The sequence below is a fragment of the Dermacentor silvarum genome, unplaced genomic scaffold, assembly GCF_013339745.2.
Source record: "Dermacentor silvarum isolate Dsil-2018 unplaced genomic scaffold, BIME_Dsil_1.4 Seq641, whole genome shotgun sequence".
Lineage (NCBI taxonomy): Eukaryota > Metazoa > Arthropoda > Arachnida > Ixodida > Ixodidae > Dermacentor > Dermacentor silvarum.
In genome coordinates, this window is record NW_023606561.1 from 62188 (window position 1) to 76210 (window position 14023).

The 14023-nt window shown below is 41.5% G+C and overlaps 1 protein-coding gene across 1 annotated transcript in view; it reads right to left on the minus strand.

Moving 5' to 3' along the window:
- The window catches only part of LOC119435351 (protein SCAI-like), a 57690-nt gene extending 43667 nt beyond the window's left edge, over window positions 1-14023 (minus strand). The window contains 8 exon segments of the mRNA XM_049659808.1: window positions 1669-1821; window positions 11043-11141; window positions 12414-12502; window positions 12505-12626; window positions 12774-12834; window positions 12837-12859; window positions 12941-13036; window positions 13357-14023. Of these exon segments, the coding sequence (XP_049515765.1) occupies window positions 1669-1821; window positions 11043-11141; window positions 12414-12502; window positions 12505-12626; window positions 12774-12834; window positions 12837-12859; window positions 12941-13036; window positions 13357-13553 (840 nt within the window). The 5' untranslated portion in view covers window positions 13554-14023.

Below are 14023 nucleotides of genomic sequence, written 5' to 3' on the forward strand. Positions count from 1 at the left end.
CACAGGCAACCTTAAACAAATTTTGAAAGTGTTCGCTGAAACACCCTGTATGTAGCATACCACACGCTGCAGTCGTATCCTAAGACAGCGTCAAATTAAAGTAGATGCAGCTGAAGTTACATCTTCCCTTTTGTACAAGTGATGAACATCAAATGTCACAGTGTTCAGAACCACAACAAGGAACAGACTGCATATATAATTAGTACTGCACAATAATGATAAGAAATTGAAAGAGATGGAGAAAGAGAGAGAGTAATTGAGAGAGAGCAAAGGACAAGACCACATAGGGGCCAGACCACTGAATTGCCTCGAAGGAGAGGGCTAAGGCAAGCACCGTAGACGAGTACTACGCAAAAGGGTAACATACAGACCCAACAGAACACACTGGCAAGCGCAAACAGCAGCCGCCTAAGGCTCAGCCCTTGCAGCCAGCACATGCGTTGCCTCTAGGAAGAAATAGGATGTAAGGCATCTGATTTACACAAGACCCTAACTCCTTGCAGCTAAGGGCCTATCAAGGACACTTCATGCAAATGTGCAACTAAGGACACCCATGTTATTTCAAGAAAAAATAGGGAAATTTTCAGTGTCGCTGAGAATTTGTACCTAAACGTGCCATATCTGTGAAACAGCAAACTGAAAAGGGTCAGGGCCATTTACAACCTGTGAAACTAACCAATACATAAACACGCACTCTAAGAATGCCACAAAATTTGAATATAGCAACACAGTTCAGACAAAAAGAAGAAAATGCAAAGGCACCTCAGAAACATAATGCAAATACGATTTTCACATTTACGTACAAAAACAAATTTAATGTTACCATAAATACTGTAAAGTAAGAAGCTAAGGAATGCATAACAAGGATAGAAATAATGATTCTATCCATGATTTCTAGATGAATGTCCCAAGTATAAATCACATTGCAGCTAGCCATGAGGCCTATCAAGTCCCAAGGGTTCTGGAACATGAACACATCATAAACCTGTACAATAAATTAACATTTTACCATAGGTCTAGAAATTTTGACTGAAAAGTGTAAGATGTGTCACAAAAACAGCAATTGCTTCGGGTGCAATTGGGAACAGCCTGGAGAACTGCAACACATAAATCAAACTAAACTCTATTTGTGGGTGCATAAAGCTGGGTTAAAAATATAATGCTGTGCCACAACCACACAGCCTCAGGCACTAGTTTTACTACCAAAACATCAGACAGTAAATTCAATATCAAGGAAATACTAATTTACCATCTACTACATAGATACACTCTCCAGTAAAAACGAAATAGAGTTCCTGCAGAATATATGCAGGATACCTGCAACTCCAATTATTACACACCAAGCACAGTCATAAAATACTCAGCTTTCTTATCTTGTGCAACAGTCCAGAAATGTGCCATGTGTTCTGGCAAAACCTACGTTGTTAGTAACATACCATACCACCCATGCAAAAACAGCTCTCCTAACAGGCACCATGGCATTCATGCCTTTTGATTCATTCTATCTACCATTCTATCTCACAAGAATGAAACATAACATATAGACTTTAGTTGCTAAAAGCTTATCACTGAGGTGCTGAGCATAACTAAAAGACATCAACAGGCAAGAGACACCACAGACACATGTCACAGGCAAAGGCAGGCACAGCATGCTGTATGGTCACTTACTTGGTCACAGCAGTTGCCAATGATAAGAATTTCCTGCAAGCTGAGATGACTGGAGGGAACTTTCTCCATGGGTGGGGTGTTTAAGGGGCTCAGTCGATGGGAAAGCACTATAGAGGACGAGTCCAGGTCTACCACATTCACCAGGTTATCAGCCTAACACAGACACAACAAACACAAAATAATGACAAGGCACCCAGCAAAATAAAAAGCCAGTAGAAAAGGCTCTTAAGGAACACCTCAGTAACTGACACAACACACACTGTTTTAACTTGACATACAAAATTGTCTCAATGCATGTCTAAAGTCGATGAACAATGTTACACCTACAGTTCTGACAGATTCTGGCTGGCTAAAGCTATCAGCCTTATAAGATAATCAAGAAAATATTGAACTGACAGCGCTTACAGGCAAGTCCAATCAACACAACCATTTCAGAGATGGCAATTAACCCTTTGCAGCCAAGAGGCATGCTCATTGTGGAAGGTTCACTCAAGTCAAAATGTCTTAGTGGACAAATCCTTAAACAGTGATCAAATTTAAAGTTCTGCTTTCATGGCACTATCTCTTGTGAGCTTTTACAGCATGTCGGCAACGTCTTGCTTTTCGCTGGAAGCTGTGCGAAACTAGAGCACCACATGTGTCTACACGTTTCATAGCACAGTTGAGTGGCTACAGCATTCACATTGTGAGGAAGACTTGCTGTTGTTCAGACTAGTGGAGACTGCTTCAGAAAACAGGATGCCACAAAAAAATTTATATCGACGAATGCACCAAATTTTAAGAACAGAAGGTTTTTGTACTGGACACCAATGAACCAATATTCAAGGGCACCAATGCAGTGCGAGCTATCATGAGTGAACACCTGATCATGGCTACTGCCTGACAGTGGACAATTTAAATACTGCTTTCAGAAGTCGTGGACGCTTTGGTCAGTAGAAAAACTGTTGAGAAGAGGAATGTCATTTCCAATTTCCCTCAAACTCAGGAAAGGAGAGATCACTGCATTTCAATGTGGGAAGTGTCTGGCACTTCAATGACACAATAAAAGATGTGCATGCCTTCTAGCACTGTTCTTGTGGCAACAATGAAACAGGTGCCAGACTACTGTGCAGGAGCTAGAGGTGGTAGTGCATAACAAAACAATGGGTGGTGTCAACAAAATCAATTAGAACCTCATTTACTACTCTATGTGCGCAGCCCAGCAATGTTATTTTTTTTTTTTTTTCCTTTTTTACAAAAACATTTCCAGGCACACCTCAGATATGGCTGTTTTGATGCCTTTGTTGTCTACAAGAAAGCGACAGGTAGGAACAAGACTATTTACAGTTCCACCATAATCTTGTAGAGGCTCTGATTGACAAGAACTCTCAACCTCAACCTAACAACAAAGGATGCAAATCCTCAGCTGCCGACAACGGCCTTGTCGCCTTGTTCACTTCCTCAAGTACATTCCGCCAACGGCTAAATGCCAAAAGCCACAAGGAGATGCTTCATGTGCCTAAATGATCCTCAGCCGATCGTAAGAGAAGCACTCGAGAAAGGAAACCAGGACCTGGTGTGAAGACTGCGGCGCAGTGCTTGTGGACTAGTCCTTGCCTTGAAGTGTACAAAATGCAGCCAAGTTATACTATAGGGCATTCATCACAATTTTTAGTATCGCTCTATTTTTAATGCAAAGAACACACATTTCATCTGACCTTAGATTTTTTAAGCTCTGCAGTGTTCTCTAATACTGTAGTTAAGCAAACTTTCAGTTGATTTTACTTCAATTTTTTTTTTCAAAGCCTTTTTCTGAAATAAGTTACTTCAGTAGTACATTTCTGGCTTTTTCTTTTGCGTATATCTTTGCTTTAAACCAATAAAAACAATTGGTATATTTTGTGTTGTTTTTGCAGAGAGTGCTTCGTAGCAAGAGGTTTATGCCTTTATTCATACAACATTCATACCAACTTACTGCAAAATGAAGCTTAACGAACACTATAAAAGAAAATTGAAGAAATTGAAACGTATTGCTGATGAAAAATTTTAATTTCAAGGAAATGAAGTGAACTGAATGAAAAGCTGAGCTCGCCCTTTGGCATTTTTTACCAGAAGTGCACGGCCGAACCTTAATCAACAATGGCACGTAAGCAGTTAAATAAGGTTGCCTTCAATTTTCCAATGAACATTTAAGTCAACAGTCAGTGAGTTGATTGATAAATGTCTGTTAAACTGTGCCCTGTGATGTGTAAATGCACCCACTGCATTATTACAATCAATGCAAATTTGTCTTTAAAGGAACCTATTGTTAATATATAGGTTCCATCTATGCCGCTGGTATAGCTCAGTAGCGTAGCCAGGGGGTGGCACACGTTTCGAAACCCAGTATTTTGCCCAGAAACTACAATGCAGCCCTATCCCAGTGCAACAGCATCCATCAGCAGTGCCTACGTTGACAACCCACTGTTGCCAAAAACAGTGATTTCACTGCACCTGCCGTGATGCACAGCCGGCGTGCCGTCACCTCGTTGAGATATAGCCAGACCCTATTCTAACACAAGGCGGCAACAACATCAAAAGAGACGACAAGGTGGACAAAGTACAAGCAATCACCCCACACCCATGTTCACAGGCACTTTCATGGCCTTCAATATACTTTGTGATTACTTCATACACGGATGCACAGAAACTGAAAAGAGCTGTAATGCAAAAAAAAAAGGGGGGGCAGTTATCCAGGATTTGACCCAAGTATCAGATGAAAATTGCAAGCGTCATTTAATGTAATTCAGGGCTACAGCCACTCAAAAACTTAGTATATTGTTTAATGTAACCACCAGGCAGTAATAACAAGCTTTATTTAGCAGGTTCTGAATAATTTGTTGGCTTTCTATTTTTGTTGGCTTTATACTGAACTTCAACTTTTCTGTGAGAGTAACCTTTCAGTTCATGTGTAGTGCTCACGCAAGCATCATTGAATGTTAAGTTTCCTTGGCGATGCATTCTTCTTCGTGGTACCCTAATAAACATATCAACAGGTTGTACTGTATTATCTTGCACTACTATTGTTACAGCATATGTCTATTCTGCTCAGCTGAATAAAATTATGATAAACTAACTAGGGGTGAACAAATATTCGAAACTTCGGAATAACGAATTGAATAGTCATTCGTAAATGCAAGCATTTTTCTAATACTTTTCAAATGTTTCAAAACGTTAATTGCACCCAAATAGACATAAAATTTGAGCAAAAGTATGGTACATTTCCACCCCCGCGAGCATAGTATAGGCCATAAAACATGAAAAATTGCGTAGTGCCATGCTTTACAGGCTGTACAGCGATAAAAAAGATAAAATTGTTGGATTTACAACATTATCTGCACCAGCAATGTGGCATTTGTGTATGTTTAAATCTTGGTGCATGATAGTTGGGACACCCTGTATAGTGAAGCACTGTGCCGGTTACGTCACAACTTTGTTAATGTCACCTGCAAACTGTTGCATTGTTGGTCTTCGAAATAAATACTTTAAAGGTCCAATGGAACAAATCTTTTTTGTTTCTCAATGCAACCTGCCTCCGTGACAAGCTAGAGGCAGATCATAGTGTGCGCAGCGTGAAGTGTACGTTTTGTTGATATTGTAGCACCTGCCTTGAATGTGTGCACTTCTAATGTGGTCACTGCTTGTCTTGTTGCATTTAATTTGTATCCTATTAGCTCAATTTTTTCCCTCTGCTTCCACCTCGGCTCTCGCCATAACCAATTCTTCTCTTGACCGCTGCCTCGCTTGACCCCGCGTGGCGTTTCACGGTGCTCGCTATATTCTAACAGCTCAAAGTACCACATGAGATGACTACCTGATGCAAAAGGAAAACGACCCTGAAAGAGTTAATGTTGGGGCAAAATGAAACTCAAACATTTGGGTGAACCTGTACATTTTTTTGCACATTCTTAAGATTTCCTGTGTAACCAGCTGATGTGATTGATACTTTGACGTGAAATGGCATTTCTGATGCACCCCTCACTAGTTTATTAGTGTAGCATAAACATTCATAAGAGCGCAATTAAAGAAGACAGTTGGGCTATTTCGTGCTCATTACAGACTTAAGACATCATTACCTAGCGCCAAAAAGACATTCGAATGACAGCAAGTAGCACACAGGACAGAACGCTAGACTTCAACTGCACCTTTACTACACAGAAACACAGGATTCATGGGATACGCATAACCTAGACACAAGGAAGCAACATTCCTTTTTCCCTTCCTCCCCTATACCACAGGAGCTACCAGAACAAAGTCATGGACATGTTATTTGCCAGATATGAACACTCTTCCTTGGTGAGAGCCAGGGACGGGGTTCACACACCTATCACCTGCTTTTTGATACAAAACGCTTCAATATTTCTCTATCGACCTGCCTCTGGAGCCACCTCAGCACACGAGTGCTTTGAAACTGCACGGTGCACGAGCACCTATGGCAATGATCATCAGCCACATGGCCACCCAGCCTGTCAGTGCCTTAGCGACTGGTGGCCATCAGGCTGATCATTGCCCATAGGTGCTCGTGTACCGCCCAGTTTCAAAGCACTCGTGTGCTCAGGCGGCTCCAGAGGCAGGTCAATAGAGATATTCAAACCGTTTTGTAGAAAAAAAGTTGCAGTTTCACTCGAAAGGCAAAGCATCGATTGTGATAGCAAATTAACAGACAGCTATACAAAGTAAGGATAGTAGTTTATCAGCCGTATTAACTTGCAACATTCACTTACTAAATTAACAAGCATGGTGTTAGCGTGCACAGGCAAACATTAACACATCACACTTGATGAGCACGGACACTCACTGTCAAAACGCTGGCATGAGGAACCGCGGCAGCAGCAGTGTGCAAAGTGACCTTCGTGCTATCACTTCAACACAAACTGAGCGGCAAGAACGCAGCACGCACAAAGGTATGAGCCGTCGAAGCGCCTAGACTCTGCTCTCAAGGCAGATCGTTTCAGGATGTAGTGCGCGTGGGCACAGAATATGCGGTTGCTGTGGGAGTACAATGCCGCCCCCCCCTTCCCTTCCCCCGGAACCTAGCGTGCGAAAGAAGATGGCGCACTTCCTTCCCGCTTTCCTTCCATGCGAGCACGAGATTGAGCCGCGATCATCCGCTCCCCTCGCATGCTTTCATTCGCACAGAGCATACAGCGCGCGGCGACAGTGTTATCGCCTTTGGACTTTATACGGAACATCATGGCGACGCCGACAGCAAAAATGAGCCTGGAGTGACCATATAACTGCTATCCCAATAAAAGCGGGATAGGCGTGTAAGCACACTGTCCCTGGCTCTCACTAAGAGTGTTTGTACCTGGGAAACAACCTGTCTTTCGACTTGCTCCAATAGCTACTGTGTCAGGAAAGGGGAAAATTAATGTTGGTTCTTTGCGTCTAGGTTCTGCGCATCCCATAAATCCCGTTTCTTTGTAGTAAAATTCAGTAGTAGTCTAGCATTCTGTCCTCTGTACTTCTCACTGTCATCCTATGTCTTTTTGGCGCTAGTTAATGATGTCTCAATTCATAAGAGCAGTAGAGCTACATCTAAGGCACAAAAGGTGTTCGCCAGTTCATTCGCACATGTGTGCATCAAAACTGGTTTAGATTATGGGATTGTGAATTCAAACAGCCCCGAAAAACCAACGCTTTTCCGAGTTCAGCTTCAAGTAGATGGAAAAGGGCGCTTAGAAACCGGTATTGTGCAAGCGTACGCTTCCCTGTTGACATTTGTATTTTGCAGGCACCTTCCCTTCAGAACACTCAGCTGATGGTTTTCGCATTCCTTTTGCACATCGTAAACCTGGCCGCTTTGCCACAGTTTTACCCCTTTGTCATCACTGAGCCCCTGAAGAACCCTTTGCTGCAACCACTTGCTGAAATCCGGCTTTTCTTAAGACTGTTGAGTGTCCTAGCTTGCTTGAGCTATGGTTTAAAAATTTGCTGCTCCACTATAGGAGGACTTGACAAACAGCTCGTTATCAGCCACTGTATGGAGTAAGTTACACTATCTTATGTATTTTGTGTATAATTGTATATTATTCAAGGTTTCCAATACTAAATTAATTTCTGGGGTTTCATGTGCCAGAACCATGATCTGCTTATGAGGCACACCGTAGTGGGGGACTCTGGGTTAACTTTTACCCCCTGGGGTTCTTTAACGTGCACTCAATGCATGGTAACTGGGTGTTTTTGCATTTCAGCCCCATTGAAATGTGGCCACGGTATTAGGGATTCGATCCCGTGATCTCGTGTTTAGCAGCGCAACTCCATAGCGGCTAAGCCATCATGGTGGGCGTTTCCAAATACTAAACTTAGGAAAAAAAACTTCCAATGACTAAGTTAAACACATTCTTGGAAATGTGCAATCTGCCAATTTTAGTCTTTCAACTTATAACACGGTGATAGTTTTCTGTGTGATAAGGAAAGCCAGTGAAAATGAAAAGAACCGATGCGACTATCCGCTTACGTACTACAATCACACAGTTCTCAAATGTGATCTCTATGAATGAAAGCTCTTTTAATACAGTGCGTTACTACTGAGAAATTTGCAGAGCAGCAACGACGTTGGACTCCTAAGTCTGCTTATTGTTATCATAAACCGCCATGCCTGTTCATTTTGGCAGCGCAGTTACAACCAATTGCTGGTGTGAATTTTGCTGCCAACAACTGCTTCGCTGCCCCATAACTTTCCCAGCAGCAGCGTACTGTTCGTTCATGGGCAGCAAGTTTGAGAACACTGTGATAGTGGCATGCAAGCAAGTAGCCACGCTGTTTTCTTTTTTTTTTCACATATTTTGCAAACTTTCTTTATGACACACACACACAAATTATAGCATAATAGGCAGGAACTCAAATACTGCTGAATCAGTCATTTCTAGAATGCTCCTCGTGTGCTCCTCGTGTGCAAAAACTTCCCAAAGGAAGTTTTTCATTAAATTTATAAATTGCAATGTTGACTAATTCATCTCGATTAATTATGCAATTAGACAAAATATGAAAAAAGTACAACTTGCTCCATTAAATGGCAAACAACCTGCTTTCAGTCACATCCTCCTATAGTTTACCGGCAAATATTTAAATATTGGCTTAATATAGCTGGGACACTATGTATAAATTTATGCTGACTATCAATGTGCTTTAGTAAATTACTTCATAGTGGCTGATAAATAATGCATGTTAAAGAAAATGGCCAATACAAAGAATTTGCTCCAGAGTGCAACCATTACTGCACCAATGAATAAAGTACACACTGTGACAAAAGTGTTGGCAAGTGGTGTACAGCCTCAGAGTGTTGTGTTTGAGTCCCCAGTACTTTGCTTGGAGCTTAATAAGAGAAAGACAATGTGAGCCCAGTAAAGGAAGCTTTCTCAAAACTGATGAAGCAAGGGACTATGAACTGACAAACTTATGCAGAGAGGAAGATGACACTTAATTGCAAGTGCACAAGAACATGAAGAGTGTCCAAGCTTTATGAGTTTACAAGATGTTTTGCAACTATTGAACTGTATATCACCACACACACAAACACACAGGGCACAAGGCATTTGAGGACATATGAATGACTTCAGGAATAGTGACAATATTTCAGACAAGATTTTTTTGTTCTAATATTAAAAATTGTTTCTTTTAGTGTTGTTTCTTAAGAATGATCAATAAAACCATCTTCAGTCTCAATAACTGAGTGAACTAGGCTTCCACAATGGCTGTAAACTCAAATCAGATGGTGTGTGCCAATACTGCTCAGTGCTTCCACGATAGCAGTTTTCAGCAGCGTGTGGCTGTTTGTTAGTATCCCTTTCAGTGACGCCCCTCATACATAACAGTGTAACAGGTCTAAATATTCAGAATTAGGATGCCACATTGAGGGTGATGTGGCCACAAAAGCAGCTGGCCACAGCCAGCTACTACTACTAGGTCGTGCATAACCTGTGGTTGGAAGCAAATACATTACTTAAAGGGACACTAAAGACAAACACTACATCAGTTTAGATTGATGAAGTATCCTTGAAAAACTTTCCTTGATTATGCGGTGATAGGATGATTATTAGAAAAGAAAATGATGGTCAATGTATCATTTTAGAATTTTGCGCCGAAACCCCAGGGCTGGTATGTGTGCGACGCCACAAATTTCAAAGCATTATTTCGAATTTCGTCCATCGTGGTTTAATATAAGTTCTTTAAACTTCCCAAGTATAGCCTTTGGCTCTTTTAGAATACAATGCAGTCCATTTTTACTGATAAAAATTGAACTAGGCCAAAGCAGACGGCGCCAAATTCCATGACGTTGGCAAACTGGTGCGCGAATTTTAAAGTGTTTTAAAGTGGCGTTGCCACCCATCTTCCGTTTTTGTTCCTTCTCCGGCTTACCAAGCATTTTCTCATTGTAAGAGTGCATTTTTGGTATTGTGGAAAGGTCATTTTCTAACACAGCTCAAATCCATTTTACTCTCTAGTGTCCCTTTCAGATTGGCACCTCATGACCTCATTCAAACAAAGTAGGATTGTTGACTCTGCCACCTAAAGCTGCGCCACTACGGCCATCATTGGCTTTTCAAGGTTCGCACTCATGATGGCTTCCACCAGCTGGAGAAATTTAACCGCCTTAATAACATCCGACAAATAGCAGTGCTTGTTTCTCTTTGCAACAGATGACAATTGGACACATAACCTCTTGCCTCCCCCAAAAACAAAGGATTTTGCCACATTCAAGGTGATGATTTCCAAGTCACTGTGGCTGGCATGTAAGGCCACTAGGACTACAGGTGGCTTCATATCCTGGGTATGACTGGAAGCTGCTACCCTGACATAAACATGCTAGACAGGGGCTGGTGACAATGAAGTGCCTACGCTAGTAGAATGAGGATGTTAATGTTTATGGTGATTTGAAGCCATGTCCTAAAACACCTCATGCACCCTTTTCAATTGGGGGGGGTGCAGAATGATACTGTTGTTTTCTGTCTAAAAATTCAGCATAATGTAGGCTTTTTCACCTTGAATTACTAAAATGAAACAGTAAGAGTGTTCAACTATTAGAAATAAACCATGCATATAAATCACCATGCTCACATCAAAACAGATTATGTCAATGATTTATCCAACAATAAGAGTGCAGCTAAAAAAAGAAAAACTGTGCCAAATAGTCTACCAATATTTTACTACTAAGAATCTTCAAATAGTAAGTCCCTTTAAACCTTGTTTTTCAAGCACAGCTTGTATCTAAATTAGAAGCTTCTCTTCAGATTACTATAAGCAGTGCCGAAATATTGATGCTCTATTTGCCAAAGAGAGCATCAACTTTGCAGCAGCCAAGTGCAAAATGAAATAAAGAGAGTAACAACAAAGTTCTGCAGTAAGGTGCATACATCAATAAAAGACTTTATCTCGCCCAACACAAGAGACCATTCCAGCTGGTCCTCTGGCTCGTATGTGGCAGTGTAGTCGTCAATCTGCTTGGCAAGTTCCTGTGGAAGAAAAACAATCAATAAAGCAAGCCAGAAAAGCTACAAACATATTTCTTCACTATAAAAGAAGAGAATAAACAATCACATAGAAAACAACCATGCATATTTTTCCCCAATACAAAGCCTCAGAACATACCAGTTAACATGCAGATATTGAAAGATATGAAAATTTAAATAAAGCTACAAAATTAGTTCACTCTGAGTACTTATACTGTCAAATATGGTATTTGTATGGTTGTGTTCAACTGGATTGGTTGGTACATGGCTTATTAAGAGAAACAGAGGGTGAAGACGGGACACAGAGGACACAAACCAGACAGGGCTTCGTTGTCTGGTTCTTGCACTTTGTGTCTCATCTTTAAGCTGCGTTTTTGTTTCCTGAAAAGGAATTTGCATGTTTTAACACTATGCATCACCTTCACTCCATGTCTCGTAAATATTGCATTAATGTGAATTTAAGTGGCTTGCACATCTGTGTACCTCTGTCTTCTGACGATTCTTTAGAAAAGAAAATTATCTTTTGTCAATTAAAGTATTGATATATGCACTCTCTTGCACAGTCTGAGGGTCAGTACTCCCAAAAAAAGGGAGCACTGAATTCAACAAACTGGATTACTAAGTGCCAAAGTAACAAACCTGTATTGCTGCTGTTGAACATTGTCTTTGCTGACCAAGGATAACAAGGAACAAGAGCATATAACCATTTTTCTTTTTTCAGGTTTAGGCTACTCAACTGAATGCAAAAACAAAATAACATGTGTCTGGTGGAATTTATTTTTGGCAATGTGAGCAATACAAGCATAGCTACACCAATACCAAATAAATGCAATGACTAATAGATAACCACTTTCACTGAGCATAACCTTCTCTGCACAGCTCAAAAGTGTTGCAGAAAAGGCTACCATACAACAAACACACACACACACACTAAAAAAAAAATAGCATTTTGCTGGTAGAGAAATGCTAATATAAAGGCAGGAAGTATGGATGTCTACAAGGGCCTACACTAGCTATTTTCTCTTCTCAGGGCTTGTTTTTGCCTTTATGCACTTGTGGTGAAATATGTCAGTGCTTCATAAGACAAAAACCATTTCGCAATGGATAAGACAGTTTTCCTGTCACCTGGAAGCACTTGCAGACACAGGGAAGTCATTGTGTTTTGTGCAGCCTACTAAGCATTTTTCATGGTGCAAAATTTAAGCAATATGCATGGTAGAACACTCATATCAATCCAAAGGGTGCATAAATTGGCAGTGCCCCACCAAAGCTCACCCGCACTAGGTCACGCACAAGCTTCATCTTCTTGAGCAGGAGACAGACGACAATAAAACGAGCATAATAACGCAATTTTTTCACCATCAATCTGAGCGGTGGGAGTAAGGCAAGCTCTCTTCTTTGCTCGCCTTAGAGTAATATCCTCGGGCACGGATGGCCGCATAAAATGAGAATGCTTCATTCAGGTAGTTGGTTTCACTTGTTCTCAGGCTGCAAGTAAATGACAGTTGCAAGTCAGAAAATTGCACTAGTGGCAAGCTGCATCAGTAGAAATGGTAAGGAAGTTTATGCATTTAAGAGCAGCTCTCTTAAGACAATATCGCAAATTAGTCATTTTAGAAAAAGTAAGGTACTCACTAATAATGGTAATACAACTGTCCAATCTTCGAGGCAATCTCTCCGATTTGCCATCTTTTCAACCATATTTAATGTCCAAAATTTGCCTGCAGCGAAGAATGACCCATCGATTTAATGTCCGTTAAAATGGAATACTCACAATATCAAGCAAATGATACCAGGCGTACCTATGTTGTTGCTGAAATTTCCATAACTTCGTATATACGTCAAATGTCCTTCCGAAGTAAGCTTGCCATTGCTTGTGCCCATATTGCGGAAGGTCCCTGCACGAAAAATACTAGCTATCAATAAAAGTCATAAATCTGCATCGTCTGCGACAGAGTGACTTCGTACGATGAAGTCATTGGTGCATACACATCAAGCGAAACGCTGAACAAGCCACTATATGTAGGAAGAACTTCCACGAACAGAAGCAATATGCGGACTTTCAGAGAGCCAAAGACGCAGGGAAACAAGCGCAGGTTAAAAGAGCCGTTTACAGTACTTTAGAACATACGGAACGGCTTCGATCAGAGACAACCTGCAGTGAGCATAAAGGCACACCAGCAGCGATGCGCGTCCACTTCGGATCTATGGTGCGTACCTCAGACCGTTGAATAGTTGTTTGGACTTTTCCAGCAAATGACAGAATTCATTCACTATTTTCCGCTCCTGTTCCTCAATTTCACTCATAATGGCCATTCTTCGAGGCGCATGCTGTCCCAGATCCTCCGGACCACCTGAAGCAGGGCGTTTCACGGGGTCCAAGCGGTCGTAGTAAGAGGCGCTTCCCTTCTGCATCAAAAGCGCCCACCTACGGTTCTCTCGCCGTTGCCTTGCTCACCCGTCGCTTTCGCTGCCGCAACAAAACACCAGAGATCTTTACGAAGGCTCGCTGCATGAGGCAGCAACCATAAAATTTCCTTCTGTTATTATATGAAACTCAACGCCAATAACTAGCGCACGAGTTAATCACCACCACTGTCTACACAGACTACACATGACAACCAACCAAAACACAAACGCCACATCTAGTAGGCCTAACTTGCTAGTCATGTATCAGAAGTAGTTCTTTTCATCAACGCCAGGCGGCTAAGTTCGGCTGCACTGGCATTGGCACAGGGCATGGCACAAGGCAGCGCCTCCTACACTGGGCTACACTTGGCAGCTCGCTTTGCAGCCTTGCTGCCCCAGTGGTACAGTGTACTAGAATTGTACTAGTGGCGCCGGTAGCGCTAAGAGGGTAAATCGAAGATGCATCTTCAATATCC